General features: G+C 43.1%; 1 protein-coding gene across 1 annotated transcript; it reads left to right on the top strand.

Moving 5' to 3' along the window:
- The first annotated feature begins 14,303 nt into the window (after window positions 1–14,303).
- LOC123465818 (pregnancy-associated glycoprotein 1-like) lies at window positions 14,304–23,140 on the top strand. Its single transcript, XM_045165836.1, has 9 exons — window positions 14,304–14,404; window positions 15,458–15,608; window positions 16,594–16,711; window positions 16,810–16,934; window positions 18,126–18,319; window positions 19,239–19,355; window positions 21,012–21,153; window positions 21,241–21,339; window positions 23,027–23,140. The coding sequence occupies exons 1-9, from the start codon at window positions 14,304–14,306 to the stop codon at window positions 23,138–23,140; spliced, it is 1,161 nt and encodes a 386-aa protein (XP_045021771.1).
- The last annotated feature ends 229 nt before the right edge of the window (window positions 23,141–23,369 follow it).

Here is a 23,369-nt window from a genome sequence, read left to right as displayed (position 1 = left end):
GCTAGTGGGGAATAGTAAACCTGGTCTAAAGGCTGGTTTCACCTCAGCTTAAAAAGGTTTACAGCAAGCCTTCAAAAAATGCAATTGTTTCCAAGAAATTAACAGTGTTTGCAAACAGTGAAAGGAACAATTTATAAAAATTAAAATATATCCAGCATCCAAAGGTAAAGTGACCGTATCCACAATCCAATTTAAAATTTCCATATAAATTGTGAAAGTATTTGTCCTAGTTTCATCTCAATTTTGTAAGGTAATTTTCCTCTAATTAAGATAAATAAATAAATTTAAAAGGAAAAAAATCCAGATGTGTAAAGAAGCAAGAAAATATGCATACTGAGGAAAATCAATTAGTAAAAGCACAAGTAAAATATATATTACATAATTATCAGGGAAGGACACTAAAATGCTTACTACATCAATAATGCTTATATGCATGAAGCTGAAGAATATTCAGTATGTTAAATAGAGACATGTAATATAGAAATGCAAAGACTGTGGGAAAAAATTAATTGTGCATCAGTGAGCTTTGAAGTAACTTTAAGAGTGCTAAAATATATGTAAATGGAATCTCACAGGAAGTGAAAGACAGAAGAATAGAGCAAAGAACTTCATAATTAATGGCTAAAAAATTTCCAGATATGATGAAAGCTTTAAACCCATTAACATAGAAGCTCAATTAAGTCAAGGACAAGAAATATGACAACTCTACAAAGGCACCTCATAATTCACGGTTTAAGACAATCAACCAAAGAAATGTAACCAGAATGAAAAACAGTCACAATAGAACAAAAAATGAGGATGACAGCAGATTAGGCAAATGAAACAATGTTAGCCAGAGGACACTGGCACCATATCTTAAATGCTGAGAGAAACATAATTAACTCAGAATTATACACCCAAGAAAAATGCATATCAAAAACAAGATAAAATACTTTCTCAGACATACAACAAATGCAAAACTGCATCACCACCAACAGACCAATGTAGTAAATGTTTCTTAAAGGTCTCAAGTGAGAAGGAATTTAAAACAAAGTGAAAATCTGGATCTACAGGGGGGATGAACATTATCTAAAATGATAAACAGGTAATATGTATTAAAAGGTAAATATAGGGACTTCCTTGGTGGTCCAGTGGTTAAGGATCTGCTTTACAATGCAAAGCATATGCAAATGGCAAAGTTTTATTCCTTTGCCAGAGAACTGTGATCCCACATGCCACTGAGCAACTAAGCCTGCATGTCTCAAATAGAGTTCACATGCTGCAAATACTGAGTGTGCCCTCCTCAAATAGAGAGTTACTTCCACAAGGAAGATCCTGCATGCCACACTAAGACCCAGTACAAAGAAATGATAAATAAATACATAATTTAATAATTATCATATTTAATAATGATAGACTGGCAAGTTAAAGATGCATACCATGGATCTTAAAACTACTTAAAAAACAGTTATAGTTAATAAAATGACAAAGGATATAATAGGGAATCAGGAAAAGTACTCAGTCACAGAGAAGTCAGGGATAAAAAGAGACATGGAAAGAAAGAACAAGGGACAAACTGAAGATAAAGAGCAAGATGATCGAATTAAACCCAACTAGAGTTAACACCTCAGATGTGAACCCAGACTGAAGATATAACCCAGGGCACAGACGACAGCAGATCCCCATACACTGCACTGTGCAGCCGAAACAGAGCCTTCCAGGCCTCATGGCCCCTTGTGCCTGGGCACAGAACAGCACCAAAAGTTTATATGGAACAGTAAATTAGAAGACTTCAATCATACAAAGTACATCCTCTGTTTATAAAGAAATGGCATTAGAAATCCATGTTCACTAGACAGAAGAAGAATAAGGTGCTAGCATAGTGCAGACCTTCCCTCTTTTACAACTCTAATTCTTCTCAGGAGGGAGCAGATAAATTGACAGGACTTACATCTCTTCAATACTAGACATACTTGACATACATAGACAATACTAGACATTCATGTTTGATTTAAATGGTTCAGTCTCCTCTCTCTTCTCCTGTCTTGCTCATTCTGGGCAACAGGGACTGTTCCTTTAAACCACATCTCAATCACTAAACACAAAGCTGGAAGATATGTGCCGAGTCTTTCACATAAACCAGTGAAAACTTGTTTTCTCCTCTTTCGCACTCTTGGCTCTTTTCAACCAACCACGGCTCTTGTTCTACCTGCTGGGACTCTGGTCCTCTGTCACTTGCAGCCATGTTCCCATACACTGGGCCTCAATTACATCCAGTGAAATTCCTATGAAGAGTGGCCATGATACATGCAAAAAGGGAAAGAACAGGCAGCTCCTTACTCTCCTCTCTTGTTCCTTCACTACATACATTCACTGAAAACCTGTGTAGCAAGTTTGTTACATATAAACGTTCAAGTTGAAAACTTTCAAACATGTAAAAGTGCATTTGGATGTGCAATCATATCAGTTAGATCACAGATCTGACACACATTGTCGTGGATAAATCCAAGACAAGTTTGTGTGCATTTGTATACTTTACTGTACAGAACTGTATGGAGTACAATAGTGCAGGACTTTATTTCAAGCCTACGCTGTCTGAAAGGAAGCATAAATGCAGTGGTAATGTAAATGGTACTACTATTCTATTTTTAAAGGTGTGCTTAGTTGCTCAGCTGTGTCTGAATTTTCAACACATGGACTGCAGTCCGCCAGGCTCCTCTTGCCATGGGGATTCTCCAGACAAGAATACTGGAGTGGGTTGCCATGCACTATCCAGGTACTGCAAGATTAAAAATGTTTTCTTTATTGTGTTTGTTTTTTATGTATTATTTGTGTGAAAAGTACCCTAAAGTTGTTAAATTGCAGTAACATATAGCCACTTGTCTTAGTTGGCTGTCTAAGTAACTTTGCTGGACTTATGAAGAAATTGGGATTTTTGAACACTCTTTTGAAATGTAATTTGTTCATACTCAGGGGACTTACTGTTCTGCTAAGACCTGTGGATCCAAAAGTGAGTGCATCCCCTCCAGGTCCAAGGAAGTCACATTCTTGGTTTTAATTTTAGAGGAAATGTGAGACCTCCATAATTCTAGGCATATCAGTTCTTCAAAAGACCTTGATCAGGAGAAACTTATATTAAAGTAGAAATAGTTACTGTGTTTCTACCCACTTCTAGAAAGTGTTGCTAAGTTCTCAATACTGGATCTTGTAATGCTGGTAGACTAGATGGAGAAGTGATGTGAACAGAAATAAGGAAGGTCAGAATGTGAGATAACAAAGACAAGATATTTAAAAGCTAAAGAATTGAGAGAGATTTGGGACCTGAGTTGGAAAAGCAGTTTTCAAAACAAATTGGGTCATGTGGTATTTGTAATCCTCACTTCAGTCATTAGGAGATCTCTACTGACCAGTCTGCCTCTATTTTCTGCAGCACAGTTCAGTTCCATCTAGCTGTTTTTCATTGCTGTTCCTTCCTCCTGGTTCCCACACTGTGGCCAGCTGTTCAGCCTATTCCATTCTTTTTTTTATTTTTTTGTTCTTTAAGGCAGGTGCTGCAGGCTACCTGCAAAATGATCTATTCTTTGATTCTTTTTCAAAACTGAAAATAGTTTGTTATATAGCCATGATCCCAGTAGCTACAGGACTGCACTTCCTACTCACCTGTGCTCTTAGTCACTACAGGTGACTTAGAGATGCAAGCAGAACTGTAAGAGGGATTCCTTGGAAGACTGCTTTCAAGGAGCTGATTTAGCTGAGAGATGGGACTCTTCCCTTCCTCACCTACTTCCTAACTGTTGTCTGAGTTTTAGTTGTGATGGCTGGAACTTCCTCAGTTATAGTGGACAATCATGTAACCTTGGAGATGGATAGCATCCAAGCTCTGGCTTTGCCCACCTCCAGCTTTGTTTCAGTGGGAGAGAAAAATCAAGTTTATCTTGCTAAAGTTATGGTTGTTTTACTTTTATGCAATATGCATCCAAACTTAATTCTGATACTACTATGTTTTCAGTATGATATAGCCTTATTATTTTGTTGGGTTTAGTGAATATATTTATATTTTACATTTCTCTTTTTTATTTTATAAATTGATTCATCAACCATTATACCTAAATTGTATAAATGCAAAATTATGATTATAAGCACGTTTTCCTTTTGACTTTGCATTTTTATACTTTTTTTTAAATCTTCTTTCGATTCATATTTTATCCATATTTGTTTTCTCCAGTAGCCTGGGCCATGTCCTCTCTTATAACTTCATCCATATCCATATCTACAGGCTAAAACAGACTGAGAGCTGTGTGGGTAGAACCAAAGAAGAATGAATTACAGAGACATGAATGAAGGGTGGTGGCCCTTATTACTCATCATGAATGTTCTTCAGTAGGATCACATTCCCCTGACCTTCTGTGTGCCCACCACCCCCAGGTTTGCCATGACCATGGAAGATACTTTGGCCAGTGGAATTTGAGTAGAGGTGATATGTCACTTCCAAATGGAAGTATTAATTTCTGCCCCACTAGCTGGAAAGCACATGTAATGACAGGAGCTTGAGCAGCCATCTTAGACCAGAGGTAAGTAGCACAGGCGGAAGCTGTGACACGAAAGAAGTGGGCCCTCATCTCTGTGGAGAGACCTGCACTAACACTATGTGACAGAGAATTGAAATTGTATTGTATTTAAGACAATATTACTAAGGTTTTGATTACAGTCGTTGAACTTGTAACCTAACACTCATAATAAAATAACTGATCTTTGTGTTAGCCTTGTCTTGACATTAGGGTCTGAATGAGACAATATCTACTGACATATACTTAGAAGTGAGTCAAGTGATAGCCCTGCCCTCTGGAAGCTGTGGTCTAGTGTGGGATTCAGAAAGTGAAGGAAGAACAAAGCCACATGGCAGGAAAGCTTCAAGATCCTGTAGGAACCCTTGGGAGGGGAACTTCAATCAGTCCTGATCTCAGGAGGTTGCTTGAAGCAGGGACAGTCCTCTATCACTCTCCTTAAAAATAGGCCATGGTGCCAAGTTTCGTGTAAAAGTTATTTATTTCAAATTACTTCCAGAGTGTTTTTCCTTTTGATCCAGTGCTTAAGATATGCGTTTGAGACCTGGTTTGGGAAGATTGAAAATGCCCCAGGGCAACTAAGCCAGTGGGCTACAACTACTGAGCCTGAATGCCCTCGAGCCTGTGATGTACATCAAGAGAAATATGATTGAAAAGCCAGTGCACTGCAATTACAGAGGAGCCCCTGCTCGCTGAAAATAGAGAAGTCCTGAGCAGCAATGAAGACCTGCTGCTGCTGTTAAGTCACTTCAGTCGTGTCCGACTCTGTGCGACCCCATAGATGGCAGTCCACCAGGCTCCCCCATCCATGGGATTCTCCAGGCAAGAACAGTGGAGTGGGTTGCCATTTCCTTCTCCAGTGAATGAAAGTGAAAATTGAAGGTGAAGTTGTTCAGTCGAGTCTGACCCTCAGCGACCTTATGGACTGCAGCCTTCCAGGCTCCTCTGTTCATGGGATTTTCCAGGCAAGAGTACTGGAGTGAGTGTCATTGCCTTCTTCACAATGAAGACCTAATGCTGACAAAAAAAAAAAAAAAAAAAAAAAGATTCTCCCAGGGAAACCACTGAGGTCTCAGTGAAAGCAGGGCATGAAGAAGGATGAAACCAGTCTGGGTCTGATATCATGCAAGTCATGGAGAGGGAAGCTACAGCCTGTTTTCACAGGGAACTTGGGATATAAGTTGTGCCTCAAACGTGCCCCAACCCAAGGCTAGGGGGCTGGGATTTCCCTCTCCCACTAGTGCCTCCCTCTCATCCTTCAACTAACACCCAGCTGGTGTCTCCATGCCCTTGTATTAGATCCTCCAAAGACAAATCAAAGGTGATGCTAGAAGCAAAAGACACCACAGCTCAGGAAAATGCAACCTCAGATAATGTCTAGATTTCCACACCCAACCTGCCATCTCCAACATCATATCTGAAATCCTGTGAGTCTAAAGAACTCCATGGATCTCTACATGTAAACATTAAAAAAAAATCAGGTTTTAAATTATATAGGAGTGTAGTTGATTTACAGCATTGTATTAATATTAGTTGTATGGGAAATTAATTCCCTTATACATACACATGTACCCATTGTTTCTTAGATTTTTTTTCCCATACAGGATATTACAGACTATTGAGCAGTATTCCTGTGCTATACAGTAGGTCTTTGTTGATTATCTATTAAATAAAGTAGTATACATATATTAATCTCAAACTCTCAATTTATCCCTCTTCCACCTTTCCACTTTGGTAACTATAATTATCGTTTTAATGGAGGGAAGTGTCTAGGCACTTTTTGGATGAGGGTCTGTGCTTGTGAGAGTGCCTGGCCAGGGAAAGCAAGCCTGAGAGAGACTCATTTGAGATGATGCTAAGTGTTGAAAAGGACCCAGCAATGCAAAAATTTGGGAGAAAAACATTTTAGATGTGGGAATTAGCCCGTGCTAAGGACCAAGGTAACCAAGCTTAATAAATTTCTACACTTCCACTGCCATCCTTCCTTCCATGCTTGGAACTTGGCCTATAGGTCAACCACCATGACCTCATCCCATGCTTCAGTTGTGAGTTATCAGTAATGAGACATGTCAACCTTCCCAAGAAGGGAGAACCTGGGGCTATCACGAGACTGAATATGCTCTGGATTCAGGAATGTGTCCTCAAACTGGTTATCACCAGGAGCATCAGGTGTCAGGGGCACCAACAATACCTCTGACTATCTCCACGTACTTGTTCTCAGGAGTAGAAACGCCAAGGAACTGATAGAGCAAAGAAACAAGTAATGACTCTTGTTTCATCTTGCCCCGTATTATTCCCACAGTCCTTTGACCATACTGCTCTCTGACCAAAAACTCTTTCCTCTATTCCTTCTTCAAAGATGGCTTGTGAATAACATCACAACATGACTGTGAAGCCTGGTGGCTGGAACTCAACTCACAGTCAGTTGGGACCCAGAGATGTCCAGCCTTGTCCTGTGTTTCTGTCCTTTTGCTCCAACCAGATTCATAAAGCAAAGTCCCTACAAAATATAAGGGTGATTGTAATTCTCTCAAGGCCTTTGAACCTCGAAGATGTCTTTGGTGCCTCAGGAGGGAACACATCCCATGAATCCAGGCTAGTCTCAGACCCTGAACTCGCTCAGCCAGTGGTTCCCTGAGGAAGCATAAGGCATATATCTAAGTCGCCAGAAGGCAGAGAAGAGAATGCTTCTTGCTGTGAATGCAGGTTCATGTTACCCAGTCAGCCAAGGGTCTGTCTTGTGTGAAGGAGGAGCGGGAGCTCTGGGGACTCTGAGTTGGGAGTGAGTCAGTCACCACCTGCATTGCTGCCTCCTAGGGTCACTACAGCCAGGGTTCTCCCAGTGCCTGGAACCCAGAAGAAACAGCCCTGCATATTGCTTTCTTGCTGCTACACAGAGGCAGGTCTACTGATAAAATCAGAACCAGACTTGAGGGGCAACTGGAAAGAAACTTGCACTCTGGTGCTTGCAGATATCTTAGAGCTACCCAGTAGTAGGAGCAATTGAGCTTTCTCTCATCTTCAACTTCCTGGATGTCTCCTAGCCTGGGAACCAGAGTTCCTGGGTCCCAAGTCTTCACTAACTTACCTGCAGCTTTAAGGTGAGTCATACACCCCAGGGTTCAGTTTCCCATCTCTTGGATGAGGGAGACTGGACTTGCTCCAGAACACTTGTTCCAGACTGAGGCTCAGTGCCAATCAGTGGACAAGGGGCTCAGAGGTGGATGTTGCTGAGGATGCTGAGGCTGCCTCTGGTGGGCAGGGGGCTGTAACTGTCTGGTGATGTTCATGGGTCCTGGGCTCAGGACTGGGAGTGGTAGACCACTTGGCACACAGTTGCTGTGGCACTGAGGGCCTTAGAGGCCTTGCTCCCTGGAACTTACCATCATTTGGGTTCTGTGGAATGAGATTAGGTAGGTATAAGTCAAAAGTTACCAATGGGGAAGCTTGTAGATTCTTCAGCAGAAACCCAAATTAGGCTGATGAATCATGTCTCCTAAAAGACTCTGGGAACTAGATATGCCAGAACTCTTAGCCCAATTTTGTATATTTTAAATACTATTTAAAATAGGTCATCTTTTGGATGACCTGCCATTTGCTGTCTGGCTTGGGATGATACCTGCAGTTAGCATGGAATCAAAGGGCCTCTAGTGGAGGCTGTCCCTCTCCCTGTGACTCATTAGCAGTTAGTACAGCTCTCTCCCCTCCATATCTTCAGCAGGAATTCCAGCAGGAAGGAAATGACCTGCAAGTTTAATTGGAAGACTCAAGAAGTTCTGGAACTCAGGTAGGCACTATTCTTTTCCCAGTCCTTCTTCCTTCCCTCCTGGGTCCTGTGCAAGCTGCCCACCTCCTCGTTACTGGGTTCCGAATTCCTATTCCCTTCACTTGCAGATATCTAGGCAGTCCCACTTGTGGCTCCATTCCTATCCAGTCTCAATTCCTCACCTGCAGATGGCACTAAAGAAGGGAAAAACCAAGACGGGTCTTCCCAGTTCATTCTTTCTAAAACTGTCTATATTCCTTCTGCTTCCAGACTTTGTCCTGAATCATCAACATCTCCAGCTAGATGACTCAGCTTAAGAGAGGAATGGAGATGAAGATGGGGAAGGGGCGTGGTAAGGGTTTCAGGTGTGGGAGACAGTTTTCAGATGACAAGAGTTGTGTTGGAGTAAGGAGCATGTAGTCTTCCAACCACTCAATTATTGGGGACCTGCCTGAATCTGTTATCTTGGGATCCTCAGGGTATCACTAAGACAGAAACTTCAAAATGGACTTTCTATAAACTTCTTGCTGCTGCTAAGTCGCTTCAGTCATGTCTGACTCTGTGAGACCCCATAGACGGCAGCCCATGAGGCTCCCCCGTCCCTGGGATTCTCCAGGCAAGAACACTGGAGTGGGTTGCCATTTCCTTCTCCAGTGCATGAAAGTGAAAAGTGAAAGTGAAGTTGCTCAGTCTTGTCCGACTCTTAGCAACCCCATGGACTACAGCCCACCAGGCTCCTCCATCCATGGGATTCTCCAGGCAAGAGTACTGGAGTGGGGTGCTTTTTAGTGCAAAACAATTTCAAACATGACAAATATAAGAAAGAAGAGTGTCATGAACCCTATATTTCATCATTCAGCATCAATAACTACAAAACTAAACTCAGTCCCACAGGTTGTCATAGACTGGAGACTATGCAACATCAAGGTGGTGGCCAATTGAGTTCCCAGCAGAAACATTCTTGACTTGCATCAGTCTTTCTCTTGTTGGTATGTTCTCATATGTGGTGGTTGAAGGGAAGGAAGAAGAGGGAGAATAAGAGAGAAAAAGAGGAAAAGGCTAATCCCATCATGAGGGACCACCATCAAAACCCTATGTCAACCTGGGTACCTCCCAAAGGCCCTACTTCCTAATACCATCACATTGGGAATAAAGGGTGGACACAGTTCAATCCATAGCGGCTATGCATAGCAGAGCATAGCAGCTATCTGTTTTTTTAATCAAGACAGACCATCATTTCATTCTCTTTTTACTCCTTATTCATTTTTCTTGAAGTATTTTAGGGACAAGATGAACATTTCAACAAATGTACATAATGAGTATTTGGGGTAGAATGATAAGATATGAAAAAAATGTTCTTTGGTTCCCTCCAAAATGAACATTTTATATCCAGTCCATGTGCAAATTTCCCTGATTCTCAAAAAGCAGATGTCTTTTCACAGTTTATTGAAAGAATGTTGTCCTATGTTGCACTTGGTTGTTCTCCTTTAGGACTAAATAAGTGTTCCTCTTCCAATTTTAATGCCATTTATTTGTTCAGAAATGGAGAGGAAGTAGGGTTGTTTGTCTTACAGAATGTCCCACTATTGGTTTAAGAGAAGGAGTCCACAACACCAGCACAGTAGGTCAGGACCAGTACCAGTCCTTGGTCTATTAGGAGCCAGACCTCCACAGCAGGAGGTGAGCTGCAGGCCAGTGAGTGAGGCTTCATCTCTATTATAGCGGCTCCCCATAACTCTCTCATCACCCCCAGAAGGGACAGTCTAGCTTGTTTTCCTGAAGCTGTTAGTAGTTATATAACCTATGCTTAATAGAAACAAAAATAACATAAACATTGATGATTATTTTCCTTTCTCAGTGCTCAGAATGGTAAGTTGGTGCCCTAGCAGTCTATCACAGTGACAAAGTAGATGCTGCCTATTAACATTTGGACACATTTGGCCAGCTTAAAATTAAATATTAAAAAGTTAAGATCATGGCATCCAGCCCCATCCTTCATGGCAAATAGAAGGAGAAAATGTGGAAGCAGTCACAGATTTCTTCATCTTAGCCTCTAAAACGACTGTGGATGCTGCCTGCAGCCATGAAATCAGAGGACGTTTGCTTTTTGGCAGGAAAGCTTTGACAAACATAAACAGTGTGTTGAGAAGCAGAAACATCATTCTGCACACACACACACAAAAACTGGTAGGCGTTTGGCCTTTTCATTTGGATTCCTGAACTTTCTGTCCAGTCCCCATTGGTCTTTGAGGTCCCTCAGCTTTCTGGTCCTTCAGAATTCCCAAGATCATTTTGTGCATTTCTTTACCCAGTCCTGAAATCAGCCTTCTCTTTAAGATCATCTAATGGGAAATGTAGTTAGAAGCTACAAGTTAGACCTCAGAATAGTCACTGTTATAAAGTTGTCACTGCTTCTAGGCTTTACAGTGGTCAGAGGAGGAAGTACCAATTTTCTTTAAAAATTAAAATAAAAAGGAATATAATTAATTGGTACAAACTTGTACTTTCAGTTCAAGATTTAAGACAGCAGGGTTTGAACTGAACTTCTATATATTATGTGTGAACCTCTTTTTCTAGCCACTGAAAGGCTTACTTCAGAACATTAGTTTTAATTATTATCTTGCTTTTACCTGTTAACATATATACAATTCTGTCACAACAGAAACAATATGTGGAACAATAAGTTGTTGAATTATAGCTTGCCTCAGCTGCAATGGCGGTGCAGATGTATGGTGGCTGCGACGTCAGTGCCAAAGCGTGGTGGAGAGGAACTTCCCCACATCCAAATCAGGGGTGGCAGCCAAGAGGAGCTACCCTACTACCAAGGTAAGGAGCAGCGGCTCTGCTTTGCTGGAGCAGCTGTGAAGAGATACCCCATGTCCAAGGTAAGAGAAACCCAAGTAAGATGGTAGGCACTGAGAGAGGGCATCTGAGGGCAGACAGACTGAAACCACAATCACAGACAACTAGCCAATCTGTCACACGGATCACAGCCTTGTTTAACTCAAGAAACTAAGCCATGCCATGTGCGATCACACAAGATGGACAGGTCATGGTGGAGAGGTCTGACAGAATGTGGTCCACTGGAGAAGGGAATGGCAAACCACTTCAGTACTATTGCCTTGATAACCCCATGAACAGTATGATAAGGCAAAAAGATAGGACACTGAAAGATGAACCCCCCAGGTTGGTAGGTGCCCAATTTTTACTGCAGATCAGTAGAGAAATAACTCCAGAATGAATGAAGGGATGAGCCAAAGCAAAGACAACACCCCGTTGAGGGTGGGACTGGTGATAGAAGGAAGATTCAATGCTGTAGAGAGCACTATTGCATAGGAACCCGGACTGTCAGGTCCATGAATCAAGGCAAATTGGAAGTGGTCAAAGAGGAGATGGCAAGAGTGAACATAAACATTCTAGGAATCAGTGAACTAAGGTGGGCTGGAATGGGTGAATTTGACTCAGATGACCATTATATCTACTACTGTAGGCAGGAATCCCTTAGAAGAAATGGAGTAGACATCATAGTCAACAAAAGAGTCTGAAATGCAGTACTTGGATGCAATCTCAAAAACGACAGTATGATCTCTGTTTGTTTCCAAGGCAAACCATTCAATATCACTGTAATCCAAGTCTATGCCCCGAAAGTAACACTGAAAAAGTTGAAGTTGAACAGTTCTATGAAGACTTATAAGACCTTCTATTACTAACACCCAAAAAAGATGTCATTTTCATTATAGGGGACTGGAATGCCAAAGTAGGAGTCAAGAAACACCAGGAGTAACATGCAAATTTGGCCTTTGAGTACAGAATGAAGCAGAGCAAAGGCTAAAAGAGTTCTGCCAAGAGAACACACTGGTCATAGTAAACACCCTCTTCCAACAACACAGGAGAAAACTCTGCACATGGATATCACCAGATGGTTGGAACCAAAATCAGAATGATTATATTCTTTGCAGCCAAGAATGGAGAAGCTCTATACAGTTGCAAAAACAAGTCTGGGAGCTGACGGTGGCTCAGATCATGAACATCTTATTGCCAAATTCAGACTGAAATTGAAGAAAGTGGAGAAAAGCACTAGACCATTCAGGTATGACCTAAATCAAATCCCTTATGACTATGCACTGGAAGTGAGAAATAGATTTAAGGGACTAGATCTAATAGACAGAGTTCCTGATGAACTATGGGCATAAGTTCATGACATTGTACAGGAGACAGGAATAAAGACCATCCCCCAGAAAAAGAAATGCAAAAAAGAAAAATGGCTGTCTGAGGAGGCAGAGCTGTGAAAAGAAGGGAAGCAAAAAGCAAATGAGAAAAGGAAAGCTATACCCATTTGAATGCAGAGTTCCAAAGAATAGCAAGGAGAGATAGGAAAGCCTTCCTCAGCGATCAAAGCAAAGAAATAGAGGAAAGCAATAGAATGGGAAAGACTAGAGATTTCTTCAAGAAAATTAGAGATACCAAGGGAATATAGTTGTTGAATATAGTGTCAGGTTTCTTTCCTTTTTTTCTTTTGGTTTTCTTTGGTTTTGTTTTTGATGGGCAATATTTTGTTTTTCTTTAGAAGATATTCCACTCTGCATGTAGATTCATAAGTCTGAATTTTAAAGCCACTTAAGTAATGTGTTGTTATAGGTAGCTAGTCAACAACTTGATTCAATTAGATTAATTAGTCTTTGTTCTCAATTTGTTCAGTTCAGTCCTTCAGTTGTGTCCATCTTTTTGCAAAGTCATAGACTGCAGAATGCCAGGCTTCCCTATCCATCACCAACTGCCAGAGCTTGCTGAAGCTCATGTCCATCGACTTAGTGATGCCATCCACCCATCTCATCCTCTGTCTTCCACTTCTCCTCATGCCTTCAATCTTTCCTAATATCAGGATCTTTTTCAATGAGTCAGCATGTTTACGATGGATTCAGTCTCTTTAAAAATCAACCAACATGAACTAAATTCCTCTCTGTCCCCACTGCACTCCCAAGTCTAGGCCAGAAACAAAAATCTGCAGAGACTGAAGGCTGATTCCAACACATCGCTGTGGAGATTTCATTCCCACTGTTTTTTTGGGGGAAAAAATAATATTAGTTGCTAACATTAAAATCAGTGGATTGTACATAAATATCCAAACTTCTGATTCTCTTGAAAACATGGCCATCTGGCCTGCTTTCCAGCAAGGGTGAAGTGGAGGAAAAGCTGCACCCAGTGGTAAGGCTTGTGCTGCCCCTATTCCAACATGGCCACCTAGTCCTAGAACCATATCTCCTGCCTCCTGGGGCCATGGATTTGTGAGAACTAGACTTCTAGCTCTCTTGAGCTAATAACTATTTTTGTCTTGATCAACTTTGACTTTGAAGCCTTTAATCCACAACCTAGCACACAGTTCTTCCTTGTACAGTTGTTGGATGACATAAAATATCTTAAGGATGCATATGACATTTCTTCCAATACTGAAACCATGCAATTGAAGTACTGCTCGGCCCTAAATCTTTGATGCAGTCTGGCATCATAGGTGCCCCTGATGTCTGCCATTAGACCCACTACCTAAGCCAGTTGTGTGTCCCTGGGCTATCCCTGAAGTCTTCACTTTGCCATTCGACAACTTATCCTCCTAGTAATCTCCTCTCCAACGAAGACAGCAATGCATATTTCATGAAGTGGCTAGGAAGATGACATGAAATGACGAGTGTCGAGCATCACCCCTAGTATCCATTTTCATGATGTTCTTAGCTGTTTTTTCTCCAAGTAGGAAAGGTTCTCTGTCTTCTTAGATGTCCATGCAGATCAGTTTGATTTTCCAGCCAAGCTTCAAAGAAGAGATTACAGTTCAATTCTCTGTATTCTGAAAAGCTTCAAAGGCCATTTGCCAAGGACACTGATGCAGGTAAAGATTTTATCTAGAGTTTTTTTTTTTTTCCCAGATCTTTTAGTGGCCTAAAGGAGAAAACTAGGGTAGGTCAGAGCATATATAACCAGGGGCTCCTGGTCACCACTACATGCTACAAACCCAAAGTTCCCTGATTACTTGGAGCCAGGAAAGAAACATGAAGTGGCTTGTGCTCCTCGGGCTGGTGGCCTTCTCAGAATGCATAGTCAACTAAGTATGGGGACTGTAAGCCACATCATATTCCTTTCTCGGATTTTTCTTTTCATCTGATTATTCTTCCACCCATCAGGTTTAGAAGGTAATGAAGTATTTCCCTAAGAATCTTAAAGTTCAACTCTTTATTATGGATAAGTAACTTGCTATAGGAACTGTGGATCCCAAGGTCTTGGTGTAGATTTGGGTTGCACAAATCTTGGGGTCCAGTCATATCATGACCTATTGAAAATGCAACTCCTTGCAACTGTTCAGTGCACAGTCTATGAAGATGTCAATGTGGTACTGTGGAATAGCACTTTTCTACATTTTTTTCAACATGTCCTCTTTTTTCCTGGTCTATGTCTGCATCTCTGTATCACTGTCATTTATTTCTCCATCTCTTTGGAAGTCACTGGGAGTGTGTTTCTCTTTGTGTTGTTTTCTTTTAATTTTTCATTTGACTCGTGCTTCCTTCTCAAGCCTCTGAATTTCCCTTATTGTTCCCTATATCTTGGATTCATCTTTCAACTCTCTCTTCTCTTTCAACTTGGAGAAGATACACTGTTTTACACTGTTTATATCAGACAAGCAGTGTGACCACAGCCAACTCAAAAACCTCTTGCATTTCAAATTGCTCCCTTGTAAAAGAGGATAAGAGTCCCCCTTCTACCTCCTTCCTTGAGGTTCTATAAGAAGGAATGAGTTGATGACAACAACAATGCTAATGGCTGTAATTGCTGAGACTTCCTATTTATCAGGTACCTTATATCCATCACTTCACCTATCCCCAAGGTATTCTATTTGGAGGGTTTGTATTGTTACAGTCCACCATTTTACCAAAGGGGAGATTGAGACAACACATTGTCATATATCTTACCCAAGATTGCAGAACAGAACCTGTATTGAAGTCTATGTCTTTGCCATGGTATATGCATAAGATTCTGATAATAATGTGCTTCATAAAATGATTAGACAATATACAGGGCTGTTACAATGACAGTTATACCTAAACACTCAGAGCTAATTGTAGCATCTTCTTTGTTTTCTTTGTCAAATGCTCGGTGAAAGAATACCTCTAAGGAGAGTGAAGACCGTGAGAAATACCGTCAGTGGAAAAAACACGCTGAACAATTGCCTGAAGGAGCATGCTTATAGACTGTCCCAGATTTCTTTTCGTGACTCAAATCTAACTACTCTCTCGCTAAGGAACATTATGGATGTGAGTATTTTGGGAGGATGGTGCTCCACAGCACCCACTGTTGGCTCTAGCCTAGCACTTGGGCTCATCTGGAGATGCCAGGAGGGATGTTGGGGTTGGGGTTCCTGCAGGAGGCAGAGACACTGGAAAAGAGGGACCCCACCCAGAGGAGAAGGCACTCTCATCCTCAAATGTTGGTCTTTGTGACTGGGCCCGGCAATTACCAGGTGGCATGTAAACATCCATTTCTGTGTCAAAGATGTGTCATTAGTTTGAGGGTGATTGTTCCTTCTGAACTAAGTGAGCCACTCAGTTATAGATGAAGAGTTAATCGTCACTGATCAAAAGGTGGAATCAACTGCAAAGCAACTGTGAATCTCCAGGTAGAGGAATTCAGTTTCCACAGATGCAAGAACCACAGCAGGAAAAAGTTACTGAACCTGTATTCTGAGTATGGCCATAAGAATTATTTTGTTTCCTGTTTTTAGATAAGAAAAAGGACTTATTTTGTCTTCAAGATGTCTTCAAAAATGCCCATGCCAGCCTGAGAGATAGGCAAAGAGTAAATACATGTCAAATGAAAAGGTCAACTGTGTGCTGTTGATTGGATGTGGTCTGAGTTTAGAGGGAGTGGCTGGGGTTGACCAAGAAGACCTCCTGGAGAAGTGGGTGCTAAGGCTGGGCTTGAAGAGACTACAGAGCTTCTCAAATGAAGGCACCAGGACTTCCCTGAGTGTCCAGTGGTCCTGGAGGCCCAGTGGTTATGCCTCTGGGCTTTCCATGCAGGAGGTACTACTTCAACGCCTGGTGATAGAATCAATATCCTGCATACAATGTAGCGCAGGAAAAATATATCAAATGCAGATACCTCGGTGACCAAAGTCTGTGAGCTGCACGGTGGTTAGAAAGTGATCTCAAGAGATATGTGACACCCAGAGGGAGGCATCAGTGTGGGAATAGAGGGTAGCCAGTTCTGCACTAACCCAGTCCTTCCTTCTCCCTGTAGATGCTGTACATGGGTAACATCACCATTGGAGCACCCCCTCAGGAATTCCAGGTTGTCTTTGACACAGGCTCATCTGACTTGTGGGTGCCCTCCGACTTTTGCACTAGTCCAACCTGTTGTGAGTACAGACACCCTGTACCTGGACCATCCTTCACTTGCCCTGCCACCATGTTTCCACCCTTGACACCTGATGACACTCATCTCTTGTGTCTGCAGCTATACATGTTAGGTTCAGACATCTTCAGTCTTCCACCATCTGGCCTACCAATAAGACCTTCATCATCACCTACACATCTGGGAGAATTAAAGGAATTGTTGTTCGTGACACAGTTCGGGGAACAGTGTAAAAAATGCTGAGTCAGGACTGGCTATGGAGTTACCACTGCTTGCAAAACAGATGCAGGATCATCTGGCAGGACCCTTCCTAGCCTAACTCCTATAGATATTGGCCATCTTATCCACAGGGTCATGTCTCTGGGGAGGCAGGGCCCATGGTACACATGAGCAAACAAGTTAGCTAACCCAGGAAGTGGCTTGAGGTTTGGACTTGAAGCTCCTCTGCCTATGAGCAGTTCAAGGTTCATTTTGCTGGGAACGAGAAGAAGGGATAAAGGAACCCACTTTTATATTCACAGACTGTTCCAGGCACTTTCAGGTGATAACTGGTTTAATCCTGCAATGACCCCACACAGCAGTTACTCTGATTAGCTCATGAAACATATGAGAAAACTGAGGTGCATACAGCAAGGGCCTTGCTGAGGTCACACATGTGGTAAATGGTGGAGTTAGGCTGGCTTTTCAGGACTGAAGTTACTGTGGGGTATTTGGGGACAGGATAAAACTGATTTGTGGACCCTGGGGGCAGTCAAGGGCTTCAAGTATCCAGAGTTGAAAACTGGGGGCCTGAGAAGTCAAGGGGCCTGAAAATGAGTTCTCACTCTAGAGGACCCTTGAGCGTCTAATAAACCTATGGCCTGCCTCCCCCAAAATACTTGAGTTGCCCCCCTCTCTCTCTTTCTCCCTCATACACACTCACAGAAACATACACATACCCCTAAAAGTGAATTCTCCAGGCAGTAATTTCATAGAACCCTACAAGCAATATTGTGTTTTTGGCTTCTGTCTTCCTGGGCAGATGCAGAATCCAAAGTACATTACAAAGAATGCAGTCCATTCCTGTCATTAGGTCACAGTGATGCCAAAGAGAAGGCGCTCTTGCTCTTGATTGTTTTTTCTATAAAGTGGCACCAGTGGGACCTGGCCTGACTCTTGGTCACACCACCTGTACAGAATCCACGAGGCCAATTTGGCTCACATGGGTGGTGTTTTTCAGAGGGGCAGATATTTTAAAATTCACAGCCTCTCACAAATGGAACCCAAATTTCCCTCCCAGCTTGATCTAACTGTCGGTGGGCCACCAAGGACAGAGCCCAGCTTCAATTATTCTCTGAGCATCTAATGGCAATGCACCCCTGCCCAGTCCTAGCCCCTCTTCACGTATCTATAAGTGGGAACACCCTTCTCTCCCACAGATTGGGGACCTTGTAAGCACTGACCAGCTGTTCAGTCTAAGCCTGGTGGAATACGGGTTTGATGGTATACCTTTTGATGGCATCTTGGGCTTGAACTACCCAAACATATCCTCCTCTGGAGCCATCCCCATCTTTGACAAGCTGAAGAATCAAGGTGCCATTTCTGATCCTGTTTTTGCCTTCTACTTGAGCAAGTAAGTCTGAGATGGACAGTCCCTTTCTCCAAATTAGCTATAAGATGCTTTCAGTTGCATGAAAATTATAGAACACTTGATAAAGAAGTATCCTGAGTGATAATCTAACACAGATAACTATGGCCCCAGGGTCCAACTGGCTTCACCCCTGGCTTTTATAAATAAAATTTTATTGGAACACAACTCTACTACTGGGCTCAAGGCAAAATGGTCTAGGGGAGTGAGTGAGGAGGAAGGCTAATGGAAGGCAACAGGAAACAAGTTGAAGGAAAAAGCAATATGATTTGCTTATGAATTTGATAAGGAAAGAAGAAGAATTATTTTGGATATCTTTTCTTCCTCATTAACATTCCACTGGGAGCCCAGGACCAGCTACCCAATTTGTAGGAGCCAGTGAGAAACAAAAGTGTGGGACACAAAAGTGTAGGACCCCCTTGTTCAAGAAATATTAGGCATTTCAAGACAGGGAGAGTAGAGGTGGGGTCCCTTCTGAGTGTGGGGCCCTTTGGACAGAATAGGTCACAGGCCAGTGGAGCCAGCTCAGGGTGACCTGAACCCACACCCTTAGAACTCCCAGGCCTTGATTTTCCTGAAAAATGACATGGTGGACAAGGGGAAATCCAAACACTTCAGCACCCTGTCCTCTGAGGGTGTCTGAGCACTCAGGTTGCTGGGGGTCTAGGGAGTCTTCAGAAGACATAGTGGGTGGAGCCCAGCCAAGTGATTCAGCTTCTAACCTCCTCTGTGCCACTCATTAGCCAGTAACAGACCTTACTCTGGATCTCAGTCTCTCCTAGGTGCTATTTCTGCATCTGTATATGGGGACCTTATTAGGGCCTTGATGGGTGAACAAGCACAGCTCTCAGACAGTGCTGTTGTTACTGTCTCCCAGGGGTTCCCCCAACACTTGTCTCTACAGATACAAGCAGGAGGGCAGTGTGGTGATGTTTGGTGGGGTGGACGAATGCTACTATGAGGGAGAGCTCAACTGGGTACCATTGATCCAAGTGGGCGACTGGATTGTACACATGGACTGGTAAGCCTCTCCCTCTGAAGGTCAGCCCAAGTGATGCTCCCACTAATTTTCATGGACACAGGAAGACACACACAAATGCATTCTCAGACACACAGTCATACAGACATATACGCCACACACAAGAACACAGACAGACACACAGACAAATGGAAACACACAAGCAGACACATATAAACATACCCAGAGACACATAAAAACATGAATAGCTAGTCAGAGACACACAAGCACACACAGAGACATATACAAACACACACACACAAATACACAAACAACCCATGGGTTAATAATCCCCAGGCCTTCTGAGCAAGGCTCTGACCGGGGTCCTGAAAGGGTCAAGACAGGTCTGTTCCGCTTGGAGAGTGCTGCACCCACTGCCCTTTGAGGTGGGGAGCATGGTTAGAGGGCTCTACAGTGTGGTGAACAGAGGATCAGGAAGAATTTCTCCAGCCTGAACAGAGTTATGATAAGATGACCAAATGTCCAGGGCTACATAGGACATAAGAAGTTCTCAGTACATGTAAATGTCATTTTAAATCAGGGACAGCCATGAGAAAATGGGGAAAACTGGTTTTTTTAGGGAGCAGCTACCTAGCAGTGGAGAGAGGTTGGCTGCAGTCTTAAGACATGAAAACATCTAATAAAAAAGACACCGCACATTCTTGGGCATGCAGTGGGAGGGGCTATAACAGAGAATCAGGTAGGTGGGATCCAGGAGTGACCTGAGGACAAGAGGCATAATTGACAGTATTCTGTGTGATACCCTCAGACAAAAGCTGATCTGTCCTTTGGAGTTTCTGTGGGCTAGTCATGTATTTCCTGGCCAGGGTCTCAGGGTCTGAGCTGGTTGTAGGAGCAGTGCTGGGAGACACCCTCTTCCAGAGGAGCCCCTCTCTCCCCCTACTCTGAAAATCTGCTGCCCCTACAAATCTACATCTTCACTCTGTGTGTGACCCGTTATTTGTTCCCCACCAGATACAGCTCTCTGGAGGTTCCTTATTGTTTCTCAGTCTTCATTCACTCATTGAACAGAGAAGCATTGGGCATCCACTGTGTGCCAGACACTTTAGGGAGGCAAGGAGAATAAAACTTGCCCTCACATCTAAGAAGGCAGAGGTACATGAAGTGACTCACCCACATAGTGAATTTTGACTTTGGTACATGCTAGACATGAGGGGGAGAGGGCAATTGCAACCCACTCCAGTACTCTTGCCTGGGAAATCCCAGGGATGGTGGAGCCTGGTGGGCTGCCCTCTATGAGGTCCCACAGAGTCGGACACGACTGAAGTGAGTTAGCAGCAAAAGCAGCAGCAGACGTATGGAAGATTCTACAGAGAGTGACCAAGTCAGGAGACTGATAAGCACCAGGGGAAAGACTTCCCAAAAACAATACAATTAAGGTGTAACCTGGAAGATGAGAAGAAATTTGCTAGTCAAAGTGGAGTGGAGTCTTCTAGGAAGAAAGATCAGCTTGTGTCAAGGTACAAAAGATCCTGGTGTATTCAAATACTGCATTCAAGGATGTCAAGAAAGGTGCTGTGTCGAGAGCAAAGGAAAGAGGGCAAAGATGAAGTGCTGTTTAGGAGACATTCGGGAAGGGGGCAACTCTGGGGAGACTCAGAGTGAACTTGATGCCGGCTTTCTTCCATTGTCTCTCAGCATCTCCATGAAAAGAAAGGTTATTGCTTGTTCTGGTGGCTGCCACGCCATTTTTGACACTGGGACATCAGTGATTGAAGGCCCAAGTACACTGGTCAATAACATACAGAAGCTCATTGGTGCCACACCACGGGGTTCCAAGGTGAAGGCTCATGCGCCAGGGTCACTCCCAGTCTCCACGCACAAGAAGAATCTCCAGGGCCAACCTCTCTCCCTCTCTCTCTAACAGCACTACGTTTCATGTTCTGCAGTCAATACCCTGGCCTATATTATCTTCACCATCAAAGGCATCAACTACCCAGTGCCAGATCGAGCCTACATCCTCAAGGTGAGGGGCCAATACTGAGGGTTTGTTCTCAAACTGGAGCTTGAAGGAACCCTTGGGCTGCTGCTGGGAGGAGGGCGCCCTCTGGAGGCCATGTCACACCATTGCAGATGCTGCTGAGCCCTGTGGCTGGGCCAGTGCCTCCCACAAAACCAATCACTGAGAGTAAAGGGCCGTGTGGGACACTGATCTTCCAGAAATAAATGTGGAGACGCCATACCATGCTGGCATGGTGGGAGTCAGGGAGAGGGGAACACTAAGGTTCACAGTCCAATATGAGCTTCGATTCAATCTGAACCCTTAGATGCAAGAACATGAAAGTCAGCTCTAGCAGTCCCTGAAATAGGCCATGTTACAAGGAGAATGGCTGGGGACAGTCCCAGTGTGATTTCCCAGCATAAGTTAACAGTCTCCCTTCCCTTCTCACAGTTTTCCTGGTTTGGAAGATAAATTACATGGTCAGCCTAGTTGTTGGCTGTGTCTTTCCCTTGTTCTGGCTAGGTGCCTCCTTTGTGAGTTGGGGTACCTGACACCTCTGTGTGATGTTGGATACTAAGGTGAATAAAGGGTGCACAGTGACTGCTCAGCCCCGGCACAGGGTGGAGGCTTCATGTCAGCTCCCTGTGAGAGTTCAGAGCAGGCTGATGGGCTAAAGAAGGATTTGAGGAAGAGAGGAAATTTCAGGAATTCTAAAACCACAAACTCATTGAGCCATATGGAGGGTTGCTTGGTGCTGGGCAAAACTGCACTGGATTCCATGCAAATGGCATCTCAAGGTGGTCTGCACTGGGGTACTGGGGACTTACTAGGGGTGATGAGGGCTATGGACTGACCAGTGGGGATGGGGAACCAGAGTACTTTACCCACCCAAGCCTGGAGTGGTCAAAGAGGGTGAGTGTGGGCCGAAGGAGGCTTCTCAGATTTCCTGAGTTAAGTCTTCAAGAACGTGTTGTGGGCACAGCTCTATTTAAGATGGATAACCAACAATGAGTTGCTGTGTAGCACAAGGAACTCCGCTCAGTTATATGACAGCCTGGATGGGAGGGGTGTCTTTCAGACCAGGATACCCAGATACATAGAGTTGAGTCCCTTTACTTTCCACCTGAAACTCAGAATATTGTTAATTAGCTATACTCCAATACAAAATAAAGTTTTTTAATAAAGTATGGATTGTGCTGATGCAGGAGGAGAACTCACATTCTCTGAAGAGAAAAAAAAAAAGAGCAGTAGCCAGAAGAAAAGAAACAGGGAGTGAGGGGAACTATGGACACACTTTTTCTTTTCTAAATAATTATATTGAAGTGTGGCTACTCTTCAGTGTTGCATTAAGTTCTCCTGCACAGCAATGTGACTCAGCTATACACATAAAAATATATTTTTTCTTATTCTTTTTCATGTGGTTTATCACTGAATATTGAATATAATTCCTTATGCTCTACAGTAGGACTTTGTTGTTTTTCATTCCTCTGTTTCCCCAACTCCCAGTCCTCCACTCACCACACCCTTCCTCATGGCAACATGTCTTGGGCCTCTTTGGTTTTGGATGAACTCTCATATCCCCTGCTGCTGAGAAAACCCCTTGATACTTACCAAAAGAGGGAAATAAAACAAAGAATTGTGCTGAGTCTGGATATTGGGGAGAGTCACTGGTAAGGGCTCATGCTAACTGGTGTGTGTTCGGCACCCCCAGGATTCTAGAAGACACTGCTACACAACCTTTGAACAGAACAAAGTGAGTTCATCTAAAGAGACCTGGATCCTGGGTTATGTCTTCCGGAGGCTGTATTTTTCCGTCTTTGATTGAGGAAATGACAGGATTGGCCTGGCATGGGTAGTGTAAATGCTTGGAGTGGTTCAGGTATCAGTAAGGCGACTCCTAACACACACTCACTCACACTTTAAGCACTACTTCCCAGGATGCTGGTGAACTGTATTTGGTGATCTGCACACCCTATTCTCAGTAAAGAATAAAGGGTTTCACTCTTAGTGGTGTGGACACAAACGGTTGCCTCTGTTTGTGTCTGGGAGTGAAG

This window comes from Bubalus bubalis, chromosome 5 (assembly GCF_019923935.1).
Source record: "Bubalus bubalis isolate 160015118507 breed Murrah chromosome 5, NDDB_SH_1, whole genome shotgun sequence".
Taxonomy (NCBI): domain Eukaryota; kingdom Metazoa; phylum Chordata; class Mammalia; order Artiodactyla; family Bovidae; genus Bubalus; species Bubalus bubalis.
Note: the sequence above shows the minus strand (reverse complement) of the source record. Positions and strands in the feature narration are given on the sequence as shown.